The sequence below is a fragment of the Somniosus microcephalus genome, chromosome 5 (genome assembly GCF_052327205.1).
Source record: "Somniosus microcephalus isolate GS21.2 chromosome 5, FLI_Smic_1.0, whole genome shotgun sequence".
NCBI lineage: Eukaryota > Metazoa > Chordata > Chondrichthyes > Squaliformes > Somniosidae > Somniosus > Somniosus microcephalus.
Window position 1 is genome coordinate 189,726,712 of NC_140991.1, and position 23,158 is coordinate 189,749,869.

Below are 23,158 nucleotides of genomic sequence, written 5' to 3' on the forward strand. Positions count from 1 at the left end.
ATTAGAAGCGTCACTCGACCTTACCCTTGCACACAGCAGTTCAGAGAGTGGCACCCCTTGTAGTTCAGAAGGTAGGCTAGAGGAGCCTGCACAGGGAGATGCACCCAGCACAAGTGTGCAGGAGAAAAGCAGGGGATAGGACGACTCAGGAAGAAGCTTGCCGGTGGGAGATCTCACATTCTAGCATTGCTGCAGAAGACCCAGATGTAGCCTTCATGGGCCCAGCCGATCAAAGAAGACTGATGGGACGACACAGGAACTTCTAAGTGCACTGGACTGCTTGTCAGCAGGCTCACTTACAATGTCAGAGAGGATGGAAGAGTTCATCTCCAACTTGTGTTAGGACTTTGCGCAAAGAATCAAAACTATGCAATCAACCATGGAGCAAATGATCAGCTCTATGGACACTGCAGTGGGGCCCACAACAATGGAGTCTCTGGTAGCAGCTCTAACAGCTTCGATGGGAGCTCAGACTGCTGCCATCTTGGCTATGGGTTTGAGGATCGCCTTAGGCTTTCAAAGCATGAAGGGGCTTCAAGAGCATCACATCACTCTCACTTTCTGTTTTTGCACTGAGCACTGGGAGTGCTGAGGCTCAGCCCCATGTGAGTGCCAGTGACACTATGGGAGAAGCACCTACTGTCCTTTCTCAGGATGACAGCATGCCTGATCCCCTGCCAGCCTCTCAACCAGTGCCCTTGTTGGTTTCAGACAGCCAGCTGGGCCAGACTGCCCTGGATGAAGCCATGGCGCAGCAGCCTGCAGCGGAATCTCGATGGTCACAGCTCCAAGGTCGCCCACCATGGCCATTTCAAATGTCTTCAGTGGCAGTTCACAACCTTCCACAGCTCCAAGATGTAGCCACAGGGGAACCACCTCGTAGAAGCACTAAGTTAGATGAAAGAGCACAGAAGTCATGCACAAGGGGTTTGCACAAGGATGACTATTAGTTGCCCATTGGTAAATTTCTGGAATTATGAAATGAAGGTTGATGGTGGCTTTATATTTTACTTTATTTAGCTGTTGGTCTTAACATTTGTAGTAATGTTAGTGCAACATCCAAGAAAGTGCACATGTTGAGAGCATTCATGTGGTGGGTGTAAGGACTTTGGTGAAACGATAGAAGGGACTGTTGTGCATTGGGGAGAAGAAAATTATTCACTGAACCTCTCCTCGATGATTTGCTGCCACAGAGCTCTGGCAGTGGTCAGGATTGGTGGTCCTTGCTCTTCATCCGCATCCTCAGATTCCTGCTGATCCTACTGCTCCTGCTCATCCACTGCTTCCTCCCGAGATGTCTCTAAAGTTTGGCCCTTTTGCAGGGCAAAGTTACAGAGCGTGCGGCACAAGCTGACGAATCTGGAACCTCTTCAGGGGCTGTACTGAAGGACACCTCCAGTCCGTGGCCTTGCACCAATCGCAAGGTCCCTCACAGGCTGCTCACCAGCTGCTGCCGCTGGAAGAGATACTGCACACGCAGCAAATTTAAAGGGCCCACACAGAAATAAAAAATAGAGGGAACATTGCTGCAGACCTATCCAGGCAGCGGAACCTTTGCTTCAGAAGATCGATAGCTTGCTTTAATCACAGCTCTGGTGGAAGCATGGCTCTGACTGTAGTGCTCCCAGTGCTCGGGTTTCTGAGAGGAATCATGAGCCAGGTGATCAAGGGATACCCATTGTCCCCAAGCAGCCAATTTGACACCCGATGGTTTGGATGGAAGAGAGGGTTTGTTGCGGACTGGTGCAGGATAAAGGCATCATGACGACTGCCAGGAAAACAGGCACAGACCTGTATGATGCGTTGCCTGTCATTGCACATTCAGCGAGTGGATTCCTTCCTGTTGATGTATATTCCTGGCTCTTCAGGTGGAGCATACAAGATAATGTGGGTGCAGTCAATGACGTCTTGCTCCTGTGGGAAGCCTACTATCCTGGCGAAGGCTGCAGCTCTTTCATCTTGTTTTGCTGCCTCCATGGGAAACGAGAGACAGTAGATTGGTTCCTCTTACCGTAAAGCGCTTCTTTGACATTCCTGATGCAGCAGTGGACTGCAAACTGCGTAATATCACTTAGGTCACCTGCTCCAGCCCAGAATGACCCTGTGGTGTAGAAATTAAGGGCCACTGTCACCATCATAGCCACAGGCAGTGTTGTTCATGCCCTGGTCCAGGGCTGCAGATGACAATGATGCAACAGGTGACAGAGCTCAGTGACAGGGTCCCTCATGAAGAAGAGGTGCCTCCTCAGTCAGGTTGAGGTAGGAAATGCAGTTCCTAAATTCACACATGGTGTGAATTCATGCCTCCTGCAGCATCTTCTGGTCTGTGCAGTCTTGCTTGCTGGTTCTGCTCTTCCTGATCCTCCAGTCCCAATGGTAGACTCAGCAGAACACCCATTAATTGTGCTGAAGGCAAAGCAGAGAAAGACTCCTGCACCTCCAAAAAGTGATTCTGACTAATTTTTAAACACTTCTATTGCAATCAAAATAGCTATAATAAAAGGCAAACAAACCCACAATGACCCTAAAATGACTAACCATAGAGTTATGTGAATGAAGATGCTGATCCCTTAAAAAGAAATGTCTACAGCCTGCTTTCCAGCTGTTCCTGCCATCATTTGCTGGGTGGGCATAAGAGTGAACGAATCAGGCGTTGGCTCAGGCCAATATCAGAAAAAAATTCCTGAATCTGGTGAAGAACCCTCATTTGAATATTTTAATTGGCTGAACACTTATTTCACAGAGGACTAGAGGTCGACTGAACCACAGTGGATGCAGATTGGGCGTGGGTTATCGGCATCTGAAATTTGCCTCTTTAACATCTGAGAAATAGGCAAGACAAGGTCCAATTTCTGCCCCGTAATTTGCTGTGTTAATGGTGATACATGCACTAAAACTCCATTCAGTAGTAGTAGATTTATGAGTTTAAGTTAAAGTACTCTGTGTTAACTTTAGGGCATGTTCCAAAATTGACTCGTGAGTTTCCAAAACAATTACTGGTCTGCTACATGCTGCTCAATCATGTCATTATGAGGGCACAGCCCTTGCCACCAGCTATATGGCGATCAGCTGATGTGCAGGACGATGAGGAGGGGGAGAATAAAGAGGAGGTGGAGGAGGAAGAGGAAGGGAGGAGGCAACCTAGATAGTGCCTTTTCTGCCCGGGCTGTCCGTGATGAACTCATCCGAGTGCAATACAAGTCACCACAACCCCAATTCCCCATTCACCAACAGTCCCACACCTTACCTTTCCTCTGTCGCTGACCATGAACTGCATCCGCTTGGCCACAATGCAAAAGTAAAAGCCACCACAAAATAAACATTCCAAACTAAATTTATAAATTAAATCATGCCATAATGCATACAAAAGTCAAATAATCATCTTTGTGCATTTCCTCAGTGTTTATCTTCCGTGTGCCTTTGCCTATCCTAGTGCACCTACATAGTACTACCCCAGTGGCTGCAGCATGGCTGGTGGAAGGCTGCTGACTTTCAGTGGAGGAGACTGCAGATGGTCTTGGAGGATGACCTCAAGCAGCTCGGGGCCTAGAAAGCCCAGCTGCGAACTGCACCACTTCGGCCTGGGCATCAGCAGTCTGGGCTGGCTAGCTGACAGGCAACAGCAAGGGCACTGGCAGAGTCGCAGTGGTGGCAGGACGAATGCTGTCACCCTGAGAGAGGTCAGCAGATTCATGCTAAATGGACCCACTGCCACTCCCCTGAGGTGGCTCCTCAGCAGTCCTGGTAATCTGTTGGCTGCTGCTTGTGCTACAATGGAAGCTGCGACATCGGCCACCAGATGCTGCATCATGGTTGTGTCTACAAGTGTGCGAATGGAGTTGGCCACCACTTCCATGCTGGAAAGGATGGGCTCCAAGCTCTGCGTAAAACCCTATGCCAAGCAATGTTCCCTTTAATTATGCAGCCGGCACCCCGCGGGGGTCTTCACAGGAGACCGGGGACAGCAACGGGTCCAGGTGCTAGCAGGTGGCCAGCAACAAAAATGGCTGCCCGGCATCTTCCCTTTAATTTGCACCACACCAGCCGCACGTACGCCCCCGAGCCTGTCAGACATAGCGTCCGGCGGTAAGTCATGGGGCGCTACCGAAGATCGCGGCTGGAGCGTGAGCGGGGCGCTGCGCACAGCGATGACATCATCTCCGGAGGTGCAGCGCCACGGGGCGCTAAAGGTTATCGCCACCGCTAACCTCCTGCAAAATTTCGCAGGAGGTCAGCGGTGCTGCATCCGGGCGCTAGTTGCTTTGCGCCCCCCATTAGCGCCCTCTTAGGATGCTAATGGGAGGCGCAAATCAACCGAATTTTTCCCCCAAGATGTCTTACTGCAATTATATAGGGCCCTGGTGAGACCACACCTGGAGTATTGTATACAGTTTTGGTCTCCTTACCTAAGGAAGGATATACTTGCCATAGAGGGAATGCAACATAGGTTCACCAGACTGATTCCTGGGATGGGGGGATTGCCCTATGAGGACAGATTGAGTAGACTAGGCCTATATTCTCTAGAGTTTAGAAGAATGACAGGTGATATCATTGAAACATACAAAATTCTTACAGGGCTTGACAGGGTAGATGCAGGGAGGATGTTTCCCCTGGCTGGGGAGTCTAGAACCAGGGGTCACAGTCTCAGAATAAGGGGTCGGCCTTTTAGGACTGAGATGAGGAGAAATTTCTTCAGTTAGAGGGTGGTGAATCTTTGGAGGGCTGTGGAGGCTCAGTTGTTGAGTATATTCAAGACAGCGATCGATAGATTTTTGGATATTAAGTGAACCAAGGGATATGGGGATAGTGTAGGAAAGTGGAGTTGAGGTCGAAGATCAGCCATGATCTTATTGAATGGTGGAGCAGGCTCGAGGGGCCGAATGGCCTACTCCTGCTCCTATTTCTTATGTTCTTATGTTCAGACCAGTAGTGCCTGGTGTCTCACCAAGTGCCGATCCCACCTCTAAGCTATTCTCTATGATACACACAGTGTCAGTATTTGAGCTGGTGGCTGCGAGTGTCAAATCAAGTGACGGTGCTATGTCTTCCTCATCGCTCTCATCTTGATGTTCCTCCACTGCCTGGCCAGGTTGCATCTCTTGGGTATCCGAAAGTAAAACGGCACAAGGGTAAGGTTGCGGTGATGGGGTAAAGTAAGACGTGCATGCCTACACCATCTGCAGCTTGCAAATCAGAAGAGAGTGTGGGATGAGGTGGATGTGCGATGTGAGAAAAAGGATTAGGTATGAGGATATCGTCATCTTCAATGGTTTCAGCCCCGGTGCTGGCCACGGCTTCAGCAATGGCCATCCCAATAATGGCCAGCACTGTCTCCTCCATGGGGGTTAGGACATGCAGGCGTGCCTGTTCCCCCTCCGGCTACCTCCTGCTGCCACCGGTTGTGCACCACCTTGCTCTGCAAGAGAGAGGGAAGTGTGTCAGTGAGTGTCATGCAATCTGTTTGGGTGATGTGCCTGTCATGTTTGAACAGCTGGCAGTGTGTGCAAGCTGTGAGATGTGGGTTTGAGGTTTGCAGCAGTGCTAAGTGTGTGAGGGTGAGGTGAAGCTATGAATGTGAGGTATGAGGCCTGATTGAGTGAGATTGTTGGTAGGTGTGTGATGGGGGATGTGATGATTTGAGCAGTGGCTGGGGCTACTGGTGCAGTTGGTAGGCTATGTCATTTGAAGATGCATTCACTGACCTTGACCACTCATGTGAGGTCACTGAACTTCTTGCGGTTCTGCATCCAAGTCCTCAGGGCTTGACTCCTGGCATTGACCTCCGCAGCTGTCTGCTCCCACTGCCTTTTGACCATGTGGCTGAATGGCCTCCGTCCCTCCTGTGGATACAGGACACCGCTCCTCCTTTATACCTCTACAAAGACCTCCAGTGCAGTGTCCAAAAACCTTGGAGCCCATTCTCTCCTGTTGTGCCATTCCTCACTCTTTCCCAGGTCAGAATCTCTTCAACCACGACTCCCAGCACCTGGCCCAGCCACAATGCCCCTCCTCTTTAAGAGGTGTAGGCTAGCTTTAAGCAGTGCAGGCTAGCTTTAACTGGGGCTAACCTCTCATGATATTGGTCCCCTGCTGGTACATCCAGCCAATGAACAGTGCAGTTAGTGCTGGCTGGACGCAGAGATCATTTAAATGAGCAGGCAGCATGAAGTTGGCGTGCTGCCTGCATTGCCATCAACGGGTACGGCTTAATCGCACACTGCAATCCCCATGCCCATTTTCAGGGGTTATCTAATTTAGTTCCCTTATTATCCAAGCAGTAGTTAGCCTCCTTATTCTTCCTACCAAAATGCACCACCTCACATTTATCTATATTGCAATTAATTTGCCCATTACACACCCATTCTGTAAGCTTATTAATGTCACTCACTCCACAACTGTCTTTCCCCACTCTTTGTGACCTTTAGATACCAGTCGTACTGCTTAAGGTGACCTTGACAATCTTATAGCAGGTTCAATGAGATTGGCTGCTCTTTTCTGCATTAGAAATAATGCATCAGACCTCAAAGTTAGCCCACTGGTTGAAATGATCAGGAGTTACAACTAAGTCTCAGTTCAGTCAATTAGGTCTCTATGCATTTGTGGGGTACTCTCTCAGCAGGCAAGAAAGGCCAGTAGGCCCATCCTGCTGTGCAGAAGCATATACCCCTGTGTTCAGCCATAAAATACCTTTATATTATAAGACTGCACCCAACAGCAAAGGTAGTTCACTCACCACTGGCTGCAGTTAGAAGCATAAACCGCCTAACTTTACTTGTTCTGACAGAAGTAGAGACCCAAGGGCCGATCTAATTAATGCACGTGTATAGAGCCTCTCCTGCCAAGCTCGCATAGCGGGAAATCCCTGGGTTCTCCCCACGATTTTCCATCATCCAATTTTTCTTGGGTTTGCTTCTGCCAGACAGCTGATGGGGAATGGTGCAATGTGAAAATGTAAATGAGGAGATCACCACTGTCCAAAAGTGGCACTGCAATGTACAAGTACCAATAGAGGAGTGTTGACAAAGGCCACAGAGAATCCCACAATGCTACCATGGCACATTGGTTGGCGATCAGAGTGCTAGAGTTGGAATTCTGATGGGATTGAGTAGTTATATTTTAACGAGGTAGCATTTGAAAACTGAATAAGAGAAGCCCATATAAAAATTGTAGAATAGGTATGAAGTGATTTAAAAGTTAACTCATAGGTCAGAACTATGAACATGGGGCTATTCATTAAACTCATTACCTGAACATTGACACAGATTCTTTATGTGAAAAGGTTTAAGTGCCTTTGCATGTTACTTTTAGGTTAGCTATAATGGCAAATTCAACAAGGTTATGCACCAGTCATGGAGCCTCTGACAGGAGCAGAAGTTGAAGAGTTGGAGTATGAGTCTTCTAGCTTTATCTCCAACTCACGGACCTGTTGAGTGAGGCTTCACTCTGGGAACTCAGTCTTGCTGAGATCTTCCATATATTGCTTTAACCTACAATCATGTAATATTAAAATAGTCCCCATGTGACATATAGAGGTTAAATGATATTAACTGGAATAGAAAATGATTAATGTTTTGGAATGCTGATGTAATAAACAAAAAGTTGATTGCCAGTGGTGTGATGATAAAGATGTTCTATTGATAGTGGCAGTCATGGCAGCTCAAGCAACCTTGCATAACACACACTCAAGAGAATGCTTCATTGAGCATGTGGACTGATATGTGGTTGCAAGTTCAGTCACTTTTCCTACAGTCAGCACACTGAGGTAAAACAAAATGACCTTGTATATATTACAGTTTAGAGCAGACAGTTGATGGTGCAATAATAGCATGCCTGTCAGCCCTCTCCTACTGATTTTCTAAATGATGCACTCAATTCAGTGAGGGGAGTGGATCACATTTGGAATTTATAGCCAAGGCACTTTCGTTTGATATAAAGGCACCTTTATTCCAACGTAACATAATGCTAAAGAGCTAAGGGAAATGATACAAGTTTTCAGACAACATGATTTTATATTATGTAATAATATTGTCAACATAATGGAAATCCTGATAACACATACATCACTTTTTTGTCACCTTTGTTAAATTGTTTATCTATACCCAAATCATCAGCTATGAACTTGGTGGCTGTAATGAAAGATAATAAATTGATACAGAAATACTGTCCTTCCATAGCATTAGGATTCATACTACAAACCTGAGCTTCTGGCACAAAATGCAGGTGTCCAAACTCAGTCAGTAAAATACACAAATGGACATAATGGATGACGATAGTAATATTAGGGGGAAAAACACAGATGGCTTAGAGTGCAATATGGCTGTAACACAGCCTTGGGGTTTCAGATGATGGTGTAAAGCATCTTAGCTGGGGTTCCTCTGCTGCTTCAGTGGGTAATTGTACCGGGCGGTGTGATACTGAGCCACAAAGACCAGAAGGTTCCAGATTAGATCCCTGATCTGTGCTGACTGAGTGTCTTAGGCTAGTGAGGGGGGAAATAATCAGCCAGGCCTTCTGTTCCTGAATGCTGTCTGGTGAACCCTATGTGTGTGTATGGACTTGGTCAGACTGAACTGCGATGTCTTCACAGTCAGAAAGCTTGCTGATACTCAGCTTCTTGGTCCACATGTGAAGAGCGACCTAAAGGCCGCTTTTGCCCCTGGAGCCATGCCACAGCGTGAGTCACTGACTTCAGAAGAGAAGGAGGAAAAAAGACCTCAGCTTTGCTCAGTTGATTTATGAGGGCTTACTTAACTTTCAGCAGTGGTGGAAAACAGGTGGCAGTGGATTGGCCGCTTGTTACATACCCTTTTCGTTTATCCTTAGGGAAATCAGGACGGAGTATAAAATGGGCGGCCGATCCACTCCCACCACCGCCGTAAGTTCTAATCAGCCCTATGATGTCATCAGAAACCTTTGATCATGTTTTAGTCCTTTGTGACATACTTCAAGCCATCGATTGGTAGGTACATATATAACACCAAATTATTTTGCTGTGCAAATGCTCTCTGTGTTTTATCACAATCTCTGAACAGCAAACTAAAGAAGCTCCATTCCTTATGGACAGACTGTAGTTGAGTAAGTTTGTTCTGCTTAAAGACAGGTAATTATAGGAATGGAAGCTGGGAAAACAGATTCCCGTGTCTCACCACTGTTGTGTGCTTCCAGTTGTGAGGCAGAGTTGACAGCCACCTTGCAGAGTGAACAGTAAAGCAGCCGTTTTGCTTTTTCTTCTTCCGTCTCCTTTGGAAGAGCTGTGTTGCAGCTACTAGATGTAAAGGATTTCTCTGTCCCGGAAAGGGATTCTGTTGTTACACTGTCACTTGCTGCTGCCAATGTGGTCACTTTTGATATTGTTGCTGTCCCTTGAGTGCTGTCTAGAGTAAAAACAAAAAAAATCGTGAAAAGGAAGCTAAGACCACTATTGCTGTCACAAGGCTGTCTTTCAGCAAATATAGCAAAAAAAAAATATTTTAACTGCATTCCAACCAAAAATCTAATCTATCAAATGTTCAACACCATCTATTTTCTTCACTTTTTCAATACCACTTTTCAAAATTTGATCTGTGGATAAGATGATAATTCTGTGAAGACTTTGTTAAAGAAAGATCTTTGATACTATCTCCCATGTATTCAATTTGAAGTAAATGGTCTCCACCAACCACCAGGTTTGCCCTGAAATTGTAATTGACTTTCTCCCATACCCTCAACTAATTTTTCAATTGTTCATGCAGGTCTGTCTTTAGAAGAGTGATTATGGAAAAGCTATGGTGATAACAATTCATACTGATAATGGTTTTCTTGGTATTTGCTGTGCTGTTAAGACAAATGGAAAGATGTTCCTTTCTTTAGCTCAGACTGTGAATAACAATTACCTAAATTTGAATCTTCTGTGGAATAAAAATCATCATCATGCATTGTTATCTGGTCAAAACCCTGCTGTCTTCACTAACTTTACTGAACGGTAGACACCATGGGGTTGATTTCTATGTATAGTGCAAATCAGAGAGGCGATGGGTGGGGCATCTGCTACTCCTACCCAATGAGGTTGGTGTGAGGCCCCATCCATGTCCATGATTGAGTCTTATTTCAATATTCAGGGTGAGCTGCCAGTGCTAATTGTGCTCCCTATAGGCAGCTCACCCATTGGGAGTGTGAGAAATCCAGTGGAGACTACCACTATTTAAAGGAAGCCTAAAGGGGAGGTCCACATTTTATATGGTGGATACTAGAACTTATTTTTCACTATCTGCTGAGAAAGAAAGAAATTGCATTTATATAGCACCTTTCACAACCCCAGGACGTCCCAATGACTTTACAGCCAATGAAATACTTTTGAAGTATAGCAATGTGATAATAACCAAATAATCTGTTTTAGGTGTTGGTAACTATGCATAATCCTACTATGGGGAAGTGTGTCAAATTTACATTTGCAACTTATATTATAAATCAAAAGCTGGAATTACCCATAAGGTTTACACAACCAATATATCATGAGATTCTGTGTCTTTGTAATCTAACACTGGTATTGTAATGTCTATGAAACATACTCATGTTTATTACTGTAGATTTTTTGGCTTCTGTACATTTGTACATTTAATTTACCCTTCATACATCTTCAATTGAAAAAACAAATGCAGAAGATGACTGCAGCCAGCACCCCTAGGTTTGTGAATGGTGCCATGGAGGTGCCCATAGAACATATTACCAGCAGGCATGAGGTTCTCCTCACCAGTGTTGGACACCAGGTACCCAAGCAAATAGCTAAGCAGCAGTGGAGAGAGAGATGACTGACTAGGTCAAAGCCACAAACATTGCTCTAACAAACTGGCAACAATACAGAGAAAAATGTAATGACCTCACCAGAGTTGCCAAGGAAAGACTCCCCTTTACATTTCTCTTACTCTCTCCACAGCCTTGCACCACCGACTTTGGCCCCAGCATTATCAATCCTTCCCTTCCCTGCTTCCCAGACCTCATCTGCAACCAGAACAGGATACTTCACTGCACCTCCTTGTGCATGCACTTGCACACTCAGGGCTTTTAAAAAAAAAATGTTTTATTTGTTTTATGGGATGTGTGCATCACTGGCAAGGCCAGCATTTATTGCCCATCCCTAATTGCCCTTGAGAAGGTGATGATGAGCCGCCTTCTTGAACATCTGCAGTCCGTGTGGTGAAGATACTCCCACAGGGCTGTTAGGTAGGGACTTCCAGGGTTTTGACCCAGCAACGATGAAGAATCGGTGATATATTTCTAAATCAGGATGGTGTGTGACTTGGAGGGGAACTTGGAGGTGGTGGTGTTCCCATGCACCTGCTGCCCTTGTCCTTCTAGGTGGAAGAGGTCGAGGGTTTGGGAGGTGCTGCTGAAGAAGCCTTGGCAAGTTGCTGCAGTGCATCTTGTAGATGGTACACACTGCAGCCACGGTACACCGGTGGTGGAGGGAGTGAATGTTTAAGGTGGTGGATGGAGTGCCAATCAAGCGGGCTGCTTTGTCCTGGAGGTGTCGAGCTACTTGAGTGTTGTTGGAGCTGCACTCATCCAGGCAAGTGGAGAGTGTTGTGTATGTACCTTTAAGGGAGTAACTGGTCTTAGACTGCAGTACCGGCAGTGACCACCCCTGTATAAAAGGCCCTAGCAGGCTTCTGTAGTTTCAGTTTCAAGCTGCCTCTTGTTCAGTAAAGTACCTGTTAAACTGTTCTCCCGAAGTCCGTGTATTATTGAGGCGCGGACTTTACAGTGGCGACGAGTAAGTTCGAACTCACCTGCAGTGTGGCATCATCTCACAGGGATCTCGCCTGAAAGGAAGGTCCTGGAAGGTCGTAGTCTGAGCAACAGGCGTCGACTGAGGGCAACTGCCCAAAGAATCCATCGGTGTTTGGAGAATTGCGGGAGAGACTGTGGTTCCAGCTAATCGTGCTGGTAGCAGGTAGCGCGCTGACCTTTCCGGACTGCGGCGGGCTCAAGCTCGATCGAGCGGCTCTACAAATCGGGCCGCGCAGCGTCGCCGGGAAAAGAAAACAAGAGAGAGAGGGTGGAGCGCACAGGGCGCGGTCGGTGCTCGAGAACAGGACAGCGGAGAGAAACCAAACGGGGGGGGAAGGAAAGCGAGACGCGCCAAAGCTGCGGGTCGCCGCCATTACCCCGTAGAATGCTAGGAGCAGCATGGCAGTAAGGGGAAGAAGCAAAAGCACGGGAGGCACCATTTTATCCCGTTGGGGAAGAAGCAAAAGCGCGGGAGGCGCCATTTTAAATCGCCCAAGATGCCGAAAAGTGGCAGTATCACTGCTTTCGACAATGAAGTAGAAGACTGGACCACGTATGTAGAAAGAATCGAAGTGTACTGCAAGGCAAATGAGGTGGCCGATGGAAAGAGGGCGGCGGTATTATTAAACCTGATGGGTGCGAATACGTACGGCCTATTGCGGAATTTAATTACCCCAGCTAAACCAATGGAGAAAAGTTTTGAGGAGATTGTTCATATCTTACAGGAACACCTAAGCCCTACACCACTGCTGATAGCAGAAAGATTCAAGTTCCATAAAAGAAACCAGCACAAAGATGAGAGCAATGCTGACTATCTTACGGAACTACGCAAGTTATCGAAGCACTGCCAGTTCGGAGCAGGACTGGCAGACACCTTACGGGATAAGTTTGTCTGCGGGCTCCAGAGTGAAGGAACCCAGAAACGACTACTTTCAAAAAGGACCTGACGCTAGAACAGGCTTTCAGCGTGGCAGTATCCTACGAAGCAGCAGCACGGGGAGCTGCGGAAATACAACAGAAACCACAAGAATACAGCGCTAACGAAATGGCGTATGGAGCCGAAAAGTGCTATCGCTGCGGCAGAACAACCCATGAGCAGAAGGACTGCTGGTTTAAAGACAAAATATGCAGGCAATGCAGAAAAATGGGACATATAGCAAGAATCTGCAGGTCGGGAAAGAAGACCAACACGACAAGAACTACTAAGGAACAGTACAGGAAAGTAAAGAAACTGACAGATAATAGTTCCGAAGATCAGGAGAGTGATAAGGACTCCGGGAGCAGGCGACTAAGTTGTTTAAAATTACACAACGTGATCGCAAAAGAAGATCACCGAACCATTTGGGTCACCCTCATGATAGCAGGATCCCCAGTGAAGATGGAATTGGACACAGGATCAGCCCTACCTGTCATGAAACAACGAGACTATGAGCGGCTATTCTCACACATACCCTTAAAGAACACGTCCATTGTATTGAAAACATACACGGGGCAAAAGGTCTACCCCAGAGGAAAAATAAGGGTGCCAGTTGAATATAACGGAAAGGAAACACAAAAACTATACTTGTATATACTACGAGATGGAGGACCACCATTATTGGGACGTGAATGGATCCGAAGACTACAATTAGATTGGCATTCCATTCTGGCACTAACTGTGACTGACAAAAAAGATGATGACGTCGCACCTGGACGTCTGTCACAAATTCTATCTGACGCAGAAGAGGTGTTCCAACAAGGACTTGGGACTCTAAAAGGAGTAAAGGCAACCATAAAGATTGAGGATAATGCAACCCCAAAATTTTTCAAGGCCAGACCGGTGCCATACGCGATACACCCAGCTGTGGAAGCTGAACTGGAGAGTCTGGAGCGCTCGGGGGTGCTGTCTAAGGTGGACTGGAGCGAGTGGGCCACATCCATCGTTCCTGTAATGAAGAAAGCATTGAGCAGCACGCCTGGGGAGCCAAGGAAGGTTCGCATCTGTGGGGACTTCAAGGTGACTGCGAACCCAGTCCTGCACACAGTACAGTATCCGCTTCCGTGGATAGAAGATATTTTCACCTCACTATCTGGAGGGAAACGTTTTACAAAGATTGACCTGGCTCAAGTGTATCTACAAATGGAGGTGGAAGAAGCATCTAGGAAATACCTCACGATAAACACTCACAAAGGCCTTTACCAGTACAATCGACTGGTATTTGGGGTAGCATCGCCCCGGCTATGTAGCAGAGGGCAATGGAACAAGTCCTGCAAGGGATCCCGGGGACCCAGTGTTATTTGGACGACATCCTGGTTACGGGCGAAAATGACAATGAACACCTTGCCAACCTGGAACAGGTGCTCACGAGATTGCAGGAATATGGGCTACAAGCCAACCGTCCCAAATGCGAGTTCTTCAGGAGACAAATCTCGTATTGTGGCCACATGATTGATGAGGAAGGGTTGCATAAGTCGCCGGACAAGATTGAGGCTGTAGTCAAGGCTCCAGCACCAGAAAATGTGTCGCAACTGAGGTCGTTCCTCGGGTTGGTGAACTACTACCATAAGTTCTTGCCGAATTTATCTACAATTCTGCACCCACTGAACGCCCTCCTTCAAACTGGTGTAACATGGAAATGGAGTGATGAGTGTAAGCGTGCCTTTCAGGAATGTAAATGCCAAATCACTTCAAAAGAAGTATTGGCCCACTACAACCCAACACTACCGATTCGGTTGGCATGTGATGCGTCACCTTATGGCATTGGAGCGGTGCTGTCACACAAATTCTGTGACGGTTCAGAGAGGCCAATAGCCTTTGCATCGCGCTCGCTAACCTCAGCCGAGCGTAACTGTGCCCAGATTGACAGGGAGGCCCTCAGCCTGGTGTGGGGGGTGAAGAAGTTCAATCACTATCTGCACGGGAAGAATTTCACCCTACTGACTGATCATCAACCCCTGGTCTCAATTTTTAACCCAAAGAAGGGCGTTCCGGTGATGATGGCGCAACGGCTGCAGAGATGGTCACTTTCTCTAGGGGCACATCAGTATGACATAGAGTACAAAGGTACGAAACAACATGGAAACGCTGATGGGCTGTCGTGCCTACCGTTGCCTATGGCAGAAGAAGCATCTGCAGTGGACCCTGTTGAGATATTCCATGCGACCATAGTCGAATGTTTGCCTGTTACAAACGCAAGTATTGAGAAGGAAACCCGAAATGACCCGACACTCTCTCGGGTCTATGATTTGACGGTGAAGGGATGGCCAGCATATGGCGACTCACTGTTGCCAGCATTCTCGCCAAGGAGGGAACAGCTGTCAGTGTGCCGGGGAACCTTGATGTGTGGATCCCGAGTGGTAATTCCACCCAATTTGAGAGATAGAGTACTCAATGAGCTTCACGAGGGTCATCTGGGAGGGGTAAAAATGAAGAGCCTAGCCAAGGCGTTTGTGTGGTGGCCAGGAATCGATAAAGAAATCGAGGATATGACCAAGAGATGCACAGGATGCTAGAAGGTCCAAAACGCTCCACCACAGGCCCCGCTACATCCATGGGAGTGGCCCTCATCTCCATGGCAATGGGTACACGTTGATTTCGCTGGTCCATTTATGGACTCAATGTTTCTAATCGCTGTGGACGCCCATTCGAAATGGCCAGAGGTCATTAAAATGTCCTCCACCACCACGGAGAAAACTATTGCAGTCCTAAGGACCATCTTCACCAGGAATGGGTTACCAGAACAGATCTGTTCCGACAATGGCCCACAGTTTGTGTCTGAGGATTTCCGGAGGTTCCTGAAGAATAATGGGGTGAAACATTACACATCTGCCCCATATCATCCAGCCACAAATGGATTGGCTGAGAGGTTTGTTCAGACCTTTAAAAAGGCCATAAAGGCAATGTATAATGATGACATACCACTGCAACACAAGGTGGATAACTTCCTGTTTGCTTACCGGAATGCGACACATGCAGTAACCAACCAAACTCCAGCCGTACTGTTTTTCAACCAGAGACTAAGATGTCGCTTGGATTTGCTCAAACCAAACATAAGACGAGATGTGGAGGATAAGCAGTTCCAGCACATAAATGAGAAGCCAACCAGGAGCTTCAAGATAGGGCAACCACTCTTGGCCCGCGACTACCGAACAGAAAAATGGCAGCCAGGCACGATATGCACACAGCAGGGACCACTAATGTGCGCAGTGGACGTTGGAGAGAGCATTGTGAGACGCCATGCTGACCAGATTCTAGAGTCACAGGAACAAGCCAAACCTGTACCACAAGCATGTGCACCTGGTAATGAGCCCGAAGTACAGATTGCGTCTACCTCAGAGGCAGGGGTATTGGAAGCTGACGAACCAACCAATGACAATGAGCCAGAATTGACTCCACCGCCAGAACAGGATACTCGAGAAAGGCGCTATCCAGTCCGGATCAGGAAGCCTCCTCAAAGACTGAACTTATAAATGACTATTTCAGTTGATGTATATATTACTGAGGAAATTGTAATTGTAATTAGTTATTATTTAGTTGTTAAAGGAATGTTATGTACTGTTTATCTAAAAGGGGAGGAATTGTTGTGTATATACCTTTAAGGGAATAACTGGTCTTAGACTGCAGTACCGGCAGTGACGGCCCCTGTATAAAAGGCCCTAGCAGGCTTCTGTAGTTTCAGTTTCAAGCTGCCTCTTGTTCAGTAAAGTACCTGTTAAACTGTTCTCCTGAAGTCCGTGTATTATTGAGGCGCGGACTTTACAGAGAGTATTCCATCACACTCCTTACTTGTGCCTTGTAGATGGTGGAAAGGCTTTGGGGAGTCAGGAGGTGAGACAATCGTCGCAGAATACCTAGCCTCTAACCTGCTCTTGTTGCCACAGTATTTATGTGGCTGGTCCAGTTAAGTTTCTGGTCAATGGTGACCCCCAGGATGTTGATGATGGGGGATTTGGCGATGGTATTGCCACTGAATGTCAAGGGGCGGTGGTTAGACTCTCACTTGTTGGAGATATTCATTGCCTGACATGTTATCAGCCGAAGCCTGAATGTCATCCAGGTCTTGTTGCATGCAAGCATGGCTGCTTCATTATCTGAGGAATTGTGAATGGCACGGAACACTGTGCAGTCATCAGCGAACATCCCCATTTCTGACCGTATGTTGGAGGGAAGGTCATTGATGAAGCAGCTGAAGATGGTTGGGCCTAGGACACTGCCCTGAGGAACTTCTGCAGCAATGTCCTGGGGCTGTGATGATTGATCTTCATTCACCAAAACCATCTTCCTTTGTGCTAGGTATGACTCCAGCCAGTGGAGAGTTTTCCCCCAGATTCCCATTGACTTCAGTTTTACTAGGGCTCCTTCATGTCACACTCGGTCAAATGCTGCCTTGATGTTAAGGGCAGTCACTCTCATGTCTCCTTTGGAATTCAGCACCTTTGTCCAAGTTTGGACCAAGGCTGTAATGAGGTCGGGAGCCAAGTGGTCTTGGCGGAACACAGACTGGGCATCAGTGAGCAGGTTATTGGTGAGTAAGTGCCGGTTGATAGCACAGTCGATGACACCTTCCATCACTTTGCTGATGATTAAGAGTAGACTGATGGGGCGATAATTGGATGCATTGCATTTGTCCTGCTTTTTGTGGACAGGACACACCTGGGCAGTTTTCACATTGTCGGATAGATGCCAGTGTTGTAGCTGTACGGGAACAGCTGAGCTAGAGGCACGGCTAGTTCTGGAGCACAAGTCTTCAGCACGATAACCGGGATGTTGTCAGGGCCCATAGCCTTTGCTGTATCCAGTGCGCTCAGCCATTTCTTGAGGTCACATGGAGTGAATCGAATTGGCTGAAGACTGGCTTCTGTGATGGTGGGGACCTCAGGAGGAGGCCGATATGGATCATCTACTCAGCACTTCTGGCTGAAGATGGTTGCAAACGCTTATAGCCTTGTCTTTTGCACTCACGTGCTGGGTTCCACCATCATTGAGGATGGGATATTCATGGAGCCTCCTCCTCCCGTTAGTTGTTTGATGGTCCACCACCATTCACGACTGGATGTGGTAGGATTGCGGAGCTTTGATCTGATCCGTTGATTGTGGGATCACTTAGCCCTGTCTGTAGCATGATGGTTCCGCTTTTTAGCATGCATGTAGTCCTGTGTTGCAGCTTCCCCAGGTTGGCACCTCGTTTTTAGGTATGCCTGGTGCTGCTCCTGGCACGCTCTTCTACACTCCTTTTTGAACCAGGGTTGGTTCTCTGGCTTGATGGTAATGGTAGAGTGAGGGATATGCTGGGCCATGAGGTTACAGATTGTGATGGAATACAATTCTGCTGCTGCCCCACAGCACATCATGGATGCCCAGTCTTGAGCTGCTAGATCTGTTCTGAATCTATCCCATTTAGCACAGCGGTAGTGCCATACAACACGGGATGTCATCTCCACAATGACTGTGTGGTGGTCACTGCTACCAATACTGTCATGGACAGATGCATTTGCGACAGGTAGATTGGTGAGGACGAGATCAAGTAGGTTTTTCCCTCGTGTTGGTTCTCTCACCACCTGTCACAGGCCCAGACTGGCAGTTATGTCCTTCAGGAGTTGGCGCTACCGAGTCAAGCTTGGTAATGGACACTGAAGTCCCCCACCCAGAGTACATTCTGTGCCTTTGCTACTCTCAGTGCTTCTTCCAGAGTGGTGTTCAACATGGCAGAGTACTGAGGGAGGGCGGTAGGTGGTAATCAGCAGGAGGTTTCCTTGCCCATGCTTGACCTGAAACCATAAGACTTCATGGGGTCCAAAGTCAATGTTGAGGACTCCCAGGGCCAGTCCTTCCCGAGTGTATACCTCTGTGCCGCCACCCCTGGTGGGTCTGTCCTGCCGGTGGGACAGGAAATGCCATGGGATGGTGATGGAGGAATTTGGGACAACCCAGGTAAGGACGGCAGATTTCCTTCCCTTAGGGCATTAGTGAACCATTTGGGTTTTTACAACAATCCGATAGTTTCATGGTTACCATTACTAATACTAGCTTTTTATTCCAGATTTATTTAATTAACTGAATTTAAATTCCCCAGCTGCCATGGTAGGATTTAAACTCAGGATCATTAATCGAGGCCTCTGGATTACTAGCCCAGTGACATTACCACTATGCTACCGTTCCCTTGCTACTACCTCACAATTACTTCCTCCTCTTCCTAAAAAAAAAAGTATACCCAAAATACTTCTTGCAAGCAGAGAGCTATGGATTTTCAGGAGCACGTCAGGAATATGTATATGATTTGGAGATCAGGAAGACCAAAATTCTTTTCTTTACTGATTTTACCAAAATATAGATTGTGGGGAGGGATAATTTTCATCTCATCCTGTTTTTCGACTAGAACCAGCACCTCCCGGCTCCGCATTTAGGGAAGTATTTTTTAATAAAACTTACCTTTTTGGTGGCAACCTGCAGCCTTTAAAGAGCGCTGGTTCAGCTGCACATAGACTGAGTTTCCTTGAACACAGCAGAACCAGCGCCAGCTGCGTTCAGTGCAACCCAGTTTTGCACAGGGGGTCTCAAACAGGCCTGAACCCCTTATAGGCCTGTGCAAAGGGCCCAGCTCCTGTTTCAGGCGGGGGCCCTGGAAGCCTATTTTTTCCTATACTAACATGGCGACTGAGGCACTTCCGGCTCGTAATGAGCGTGCGCTTCCTGAACGCCAATTTGGCGCTTAGGTGCCGTTTTGTGCCTGAAAAACCACACGGCACCGTTGACTTTCTAGACTGAGGTGTTTGTGAAGAAATTAAAGACCATTGTTAACATTCATGAACACAACTGCTTAGATCTTTTGAGTCAATACATGCTTTATTAAATGCAGGTGAGAGAAGGTTATGTTTTGAATTGTGAAACACTTCAGCAGCCTAGATTGGAAATCTGGCATTTCATTTATCGCAAGTGACAGGCGAGCTGAATCATGGCCTGTGCCAAAAAAATACTGGCTTTGGCTCTAAAACAAAATATTCAGCCATTTTATAGAATGACACAGCACAGAAGGAGGCTATTTGGCCCATCGTGCCTGTGCTGGCTCTTTGAAAGAGCTATCCAATTAGTCCCACTCCCATTTGTCTTGTTTTGCACACTTTGTACAAAAATAATAAATTGCAGGACAACGGAGTATTACAATTTAACTCTTTTATAAAGCATTAGGTCTGATGATTTTACTCATACAGCACAGTGGGGACAAGATGGAGTTAGGACCCCCTGCCTGGGTCTTCAAAACAATAGCAGTCCTTACAGATGCTTGCAGGCCAATGACAACTCAGCATGTGATCACATGTGAATATAGTAGGTATTCCTTACAGATGCCTGCTGGCCAATGATAATTCAATATGCAAATGTAACTCCATTCTCTTTCCCCATAGCCCAGAAATGTTTTCCTTGTCAAGCATTATCCAATTTCCTTTCGAAAGTCAATATTGAATCTGCTTCCACCACTCTTTCAAGCAGTGCATTCCAGACCACAACTCGCTGCGTAATTTTTTTTCTTCATGTCGCCTGTGGTTCTTTTGCCAATTACCTTAAATCTGTGTCCTCTGGTTACCGACCCTTCTGCCACTGGAAACAGTTTCTCCTTATTTACTATATCAAAACCCTTCAATATTTTGAACACCGCTATCAAATCTCCCCTTAACCTTCTCTCTCTGCTCTAAGGAGAACAACCCCAGTTTCTCTAGTCTCTCCACATAACTGAAGTCCCACATCCCTGGTGCCATTCTGGGAAATATCCTCTGCATCCTCTCTAAGGCCTTGACATCCTGCCTAAAGTGTGGTGCCCAGAATTGGCCACAATACTCTAGCTGGGGCCTAACCAGTGTTTTATAAAGGTTTAGCATAACTTCCTTGCTTTTGTACTCTATGCCTCTATTTATAAAGCCAAGGATCCCATATGCTTTTTTAACAGCCTTCTTAAGTTGTCCTGCCACCTTCAAAGACTTGTGTATGTACACCTGCAGGTCTCTCTGTTCCTGCACACCCTTTAAAATTGTACCATTTAGTTTATATTGCCTCTCCTCATTCTTCCTACCAAAATGCTATCTTCATAGTTCTGTGTTAAATTTCATCTGCCATGTGTCTGCCCATTGCACCAGTCTGTCTATGTCCTCCTGAAGTCTGTTACTATGCTCCTCACTGATTACTACATTTCAGAGTTTCATGCCATCTGCAAGTTTGAAATAATGCCCTGTATACCTAAGTTCAAGTCATTAATATGGATCAAAAACAGCAGTGGTCCCAATGCCGACCCCTGGAGACATCACTGCACACTTCCCTCCAGTCTGAAAAACAACCGTTCACCACGACTCTCTGCTTTCTGTCCCTCAGCCAATTTTGAACCTATGCAGCCACTGCCCCATCGGCTTCAATTTTGCTAACAAGTCTATTATGTGGTACTTTATCAAATGTGATTTGGTGCCAATCAGATTTACTGTTTATCCCCAAAATGTATTTTTTGCTGAAAAAAATTGAGCTAAAACTTCAAATAAAATGACATTATACAAAGTTCATCCTTCACACTAATAATCACAACACTTCGCTCACTAGCAAGGAAAAAAGTGCCATACAATTTTTGTTATGGTCTGGGGAAGAAGGACTGTATTTCACTGATCTGGGGCCAATTCTACAATTCTGTTCGGCTACTAGAGCCAAATGTTGGATCCAGCACTGGCCTCCAGTCTCTGATATTTCCTGTGTCCGCATTCGAAGACTGAGCATCTTATAATCCTCTTTCATGCTATGGCTGCCTTTGGACAGTATCTCCCGAGACCATAAAAACATTGGAAGTTTTTCATCCTCTGTTTTGAAACAAAATTGAATTGATCTTCCTTATGACTTACATTCGCTCCATTAGCCTCAAAGCCTCAGCAAGTTATACTGCACAAAATCAGGATGACTACTTCATCTGACATTGTTTTTAATCCCAGTGTTCTCACATTATAACACCCCACTATTGTTTGTGAACTTAATAAAACAAAACCTTTATGATGTCAGATGAGGACAAATCTTAACACCATTAAACACATGTTTAGGGGTGGCTTGGAAAATAGAATTTGTTTCAGGAAAAGGATTAAAAACTGTTACAGATGTTTTTACTTGACAACTCGATAAAGCATTTTGAGTCACTGACAATGTTTGGAGTAACAACACGCTAAGTAAACATTCCAGAGATGCAGCAGAAGAACCACGCACCAGAATTGTATTAGGGGAGATTTACAGCAATATCACATTAATTTTGCAAATACTATGGAGGTACCGGGATTGTTACGAAAAATATTATAGTGGCAATTTTCAACTGTGTATGGCAGCATTTAATTATTTTCCAGCAACCAATCAAAACATTTCACTGTCTCTGAGCACATCTGTTACAACATCTTTCCAAATCCTTTCAGCAGTCACATGCTTGTCACTCTTACACATATACATTAGCAAGAGCATAATATACATTAGCAAGAGCATAACCTCTGACTCACTATGATTAACGCCACAGAAAATCTGCTAGTTCCTATTTCAAAATATGCCTTTCACCAATGTCATTTGTTAAAACAAAAGTGAGTATATGAGTTCTACTTTGATGCAAATTCATAAAACTCCGGAATGCTTAGACGCATTTTTATTGATCTTCAACAGTTTCTTAGGCGGGGTTCCAGTGAAACCATTGGAAAAATAGGGATCTGGTTCTACTGCATTCCACTGCTTCTGCGATTTTCCAGGCAGCCTTGGAAAGGGCTGACCGCCACCCACCCTGTACATAACCACTGATGTCAGGGGAAGAACTGAGGGTGGGGGTTCCATAATTTGTAATTCCCACTTCCCCGGCTCATTCAGGACCTGGCATATGGCAGGATGAGGTATATTGGCATCCAAAAGTGGGCCCCATTTATGGGGAACATAGGAATATAGAAATTGCTCGACAAAAATGACCAAGATCCATTTAGTTCACCTTCTAACAACCTTGTAGTCATTTGATGCAGAAACAATGAAGTTGTTGAATAATCATAGCAATCAATCTTGATCAATTAGTCTACAACAGACCCAGAAATGATGCAATGATGCTCTCCCTGTGGTGGAGAGCTTTGGGAACCATGGGCTAGAAATTCACTTTGGGCCCGCCAGCTGGCTTGCGCCCAAAAGTTAGCGCTGCGCGCGGAGCCACGTGCGCCCGCCGGAAATTCAGTTTCAGCGCCCCAAGTCGAAGCCGCCCGCAATTCAAGGGTGTGGCCACCCCCGCTTGGGGCGCTGAAACTGAATTTTGGCGCGCTAGGTGCTGCAGCGCCACCCGCTGCGGAGCGGCAGGCTGCGGTACTGCAGGCCTTCCTCCTTCTCTTAAGGGGGAGGTGCCTGCAACTCCGAGATCGCCGCTCGCTAGTGCCGGCAAATGAG

General features: G+C 46.5%; 1 protein-coding gene across 3 annotated transcripts in view; it reads right to left on the minus strand.

Annotated features, from left to right (window-relative positions):
• LOC147117492 (zinc finger protein 385D-like) overlaps window positions 1-23,158 on the minus strand; it is an 885,325-nt gene that overhangs the window by 7,232 nt on the left and 854,935 nt on the right. For all 3 annotated transcript variants that reach the window (XR_015078456.1, XM_085988518.1, XM_085988517.1), the window contains exon 5: window positions 9,147-9,374. Coding sequence is in view for 2 of the 3 variants with exons in the window: in XM_085988518.1 (XP_085844644.1) it covers window positions 9,147-9,374 (228 nt within the window). In the remaining variant the exon portion in view is untranslated. The remainder of the gene's footprint in view (window positions 1-9,146; window positions 9,375-23,158) is intronic.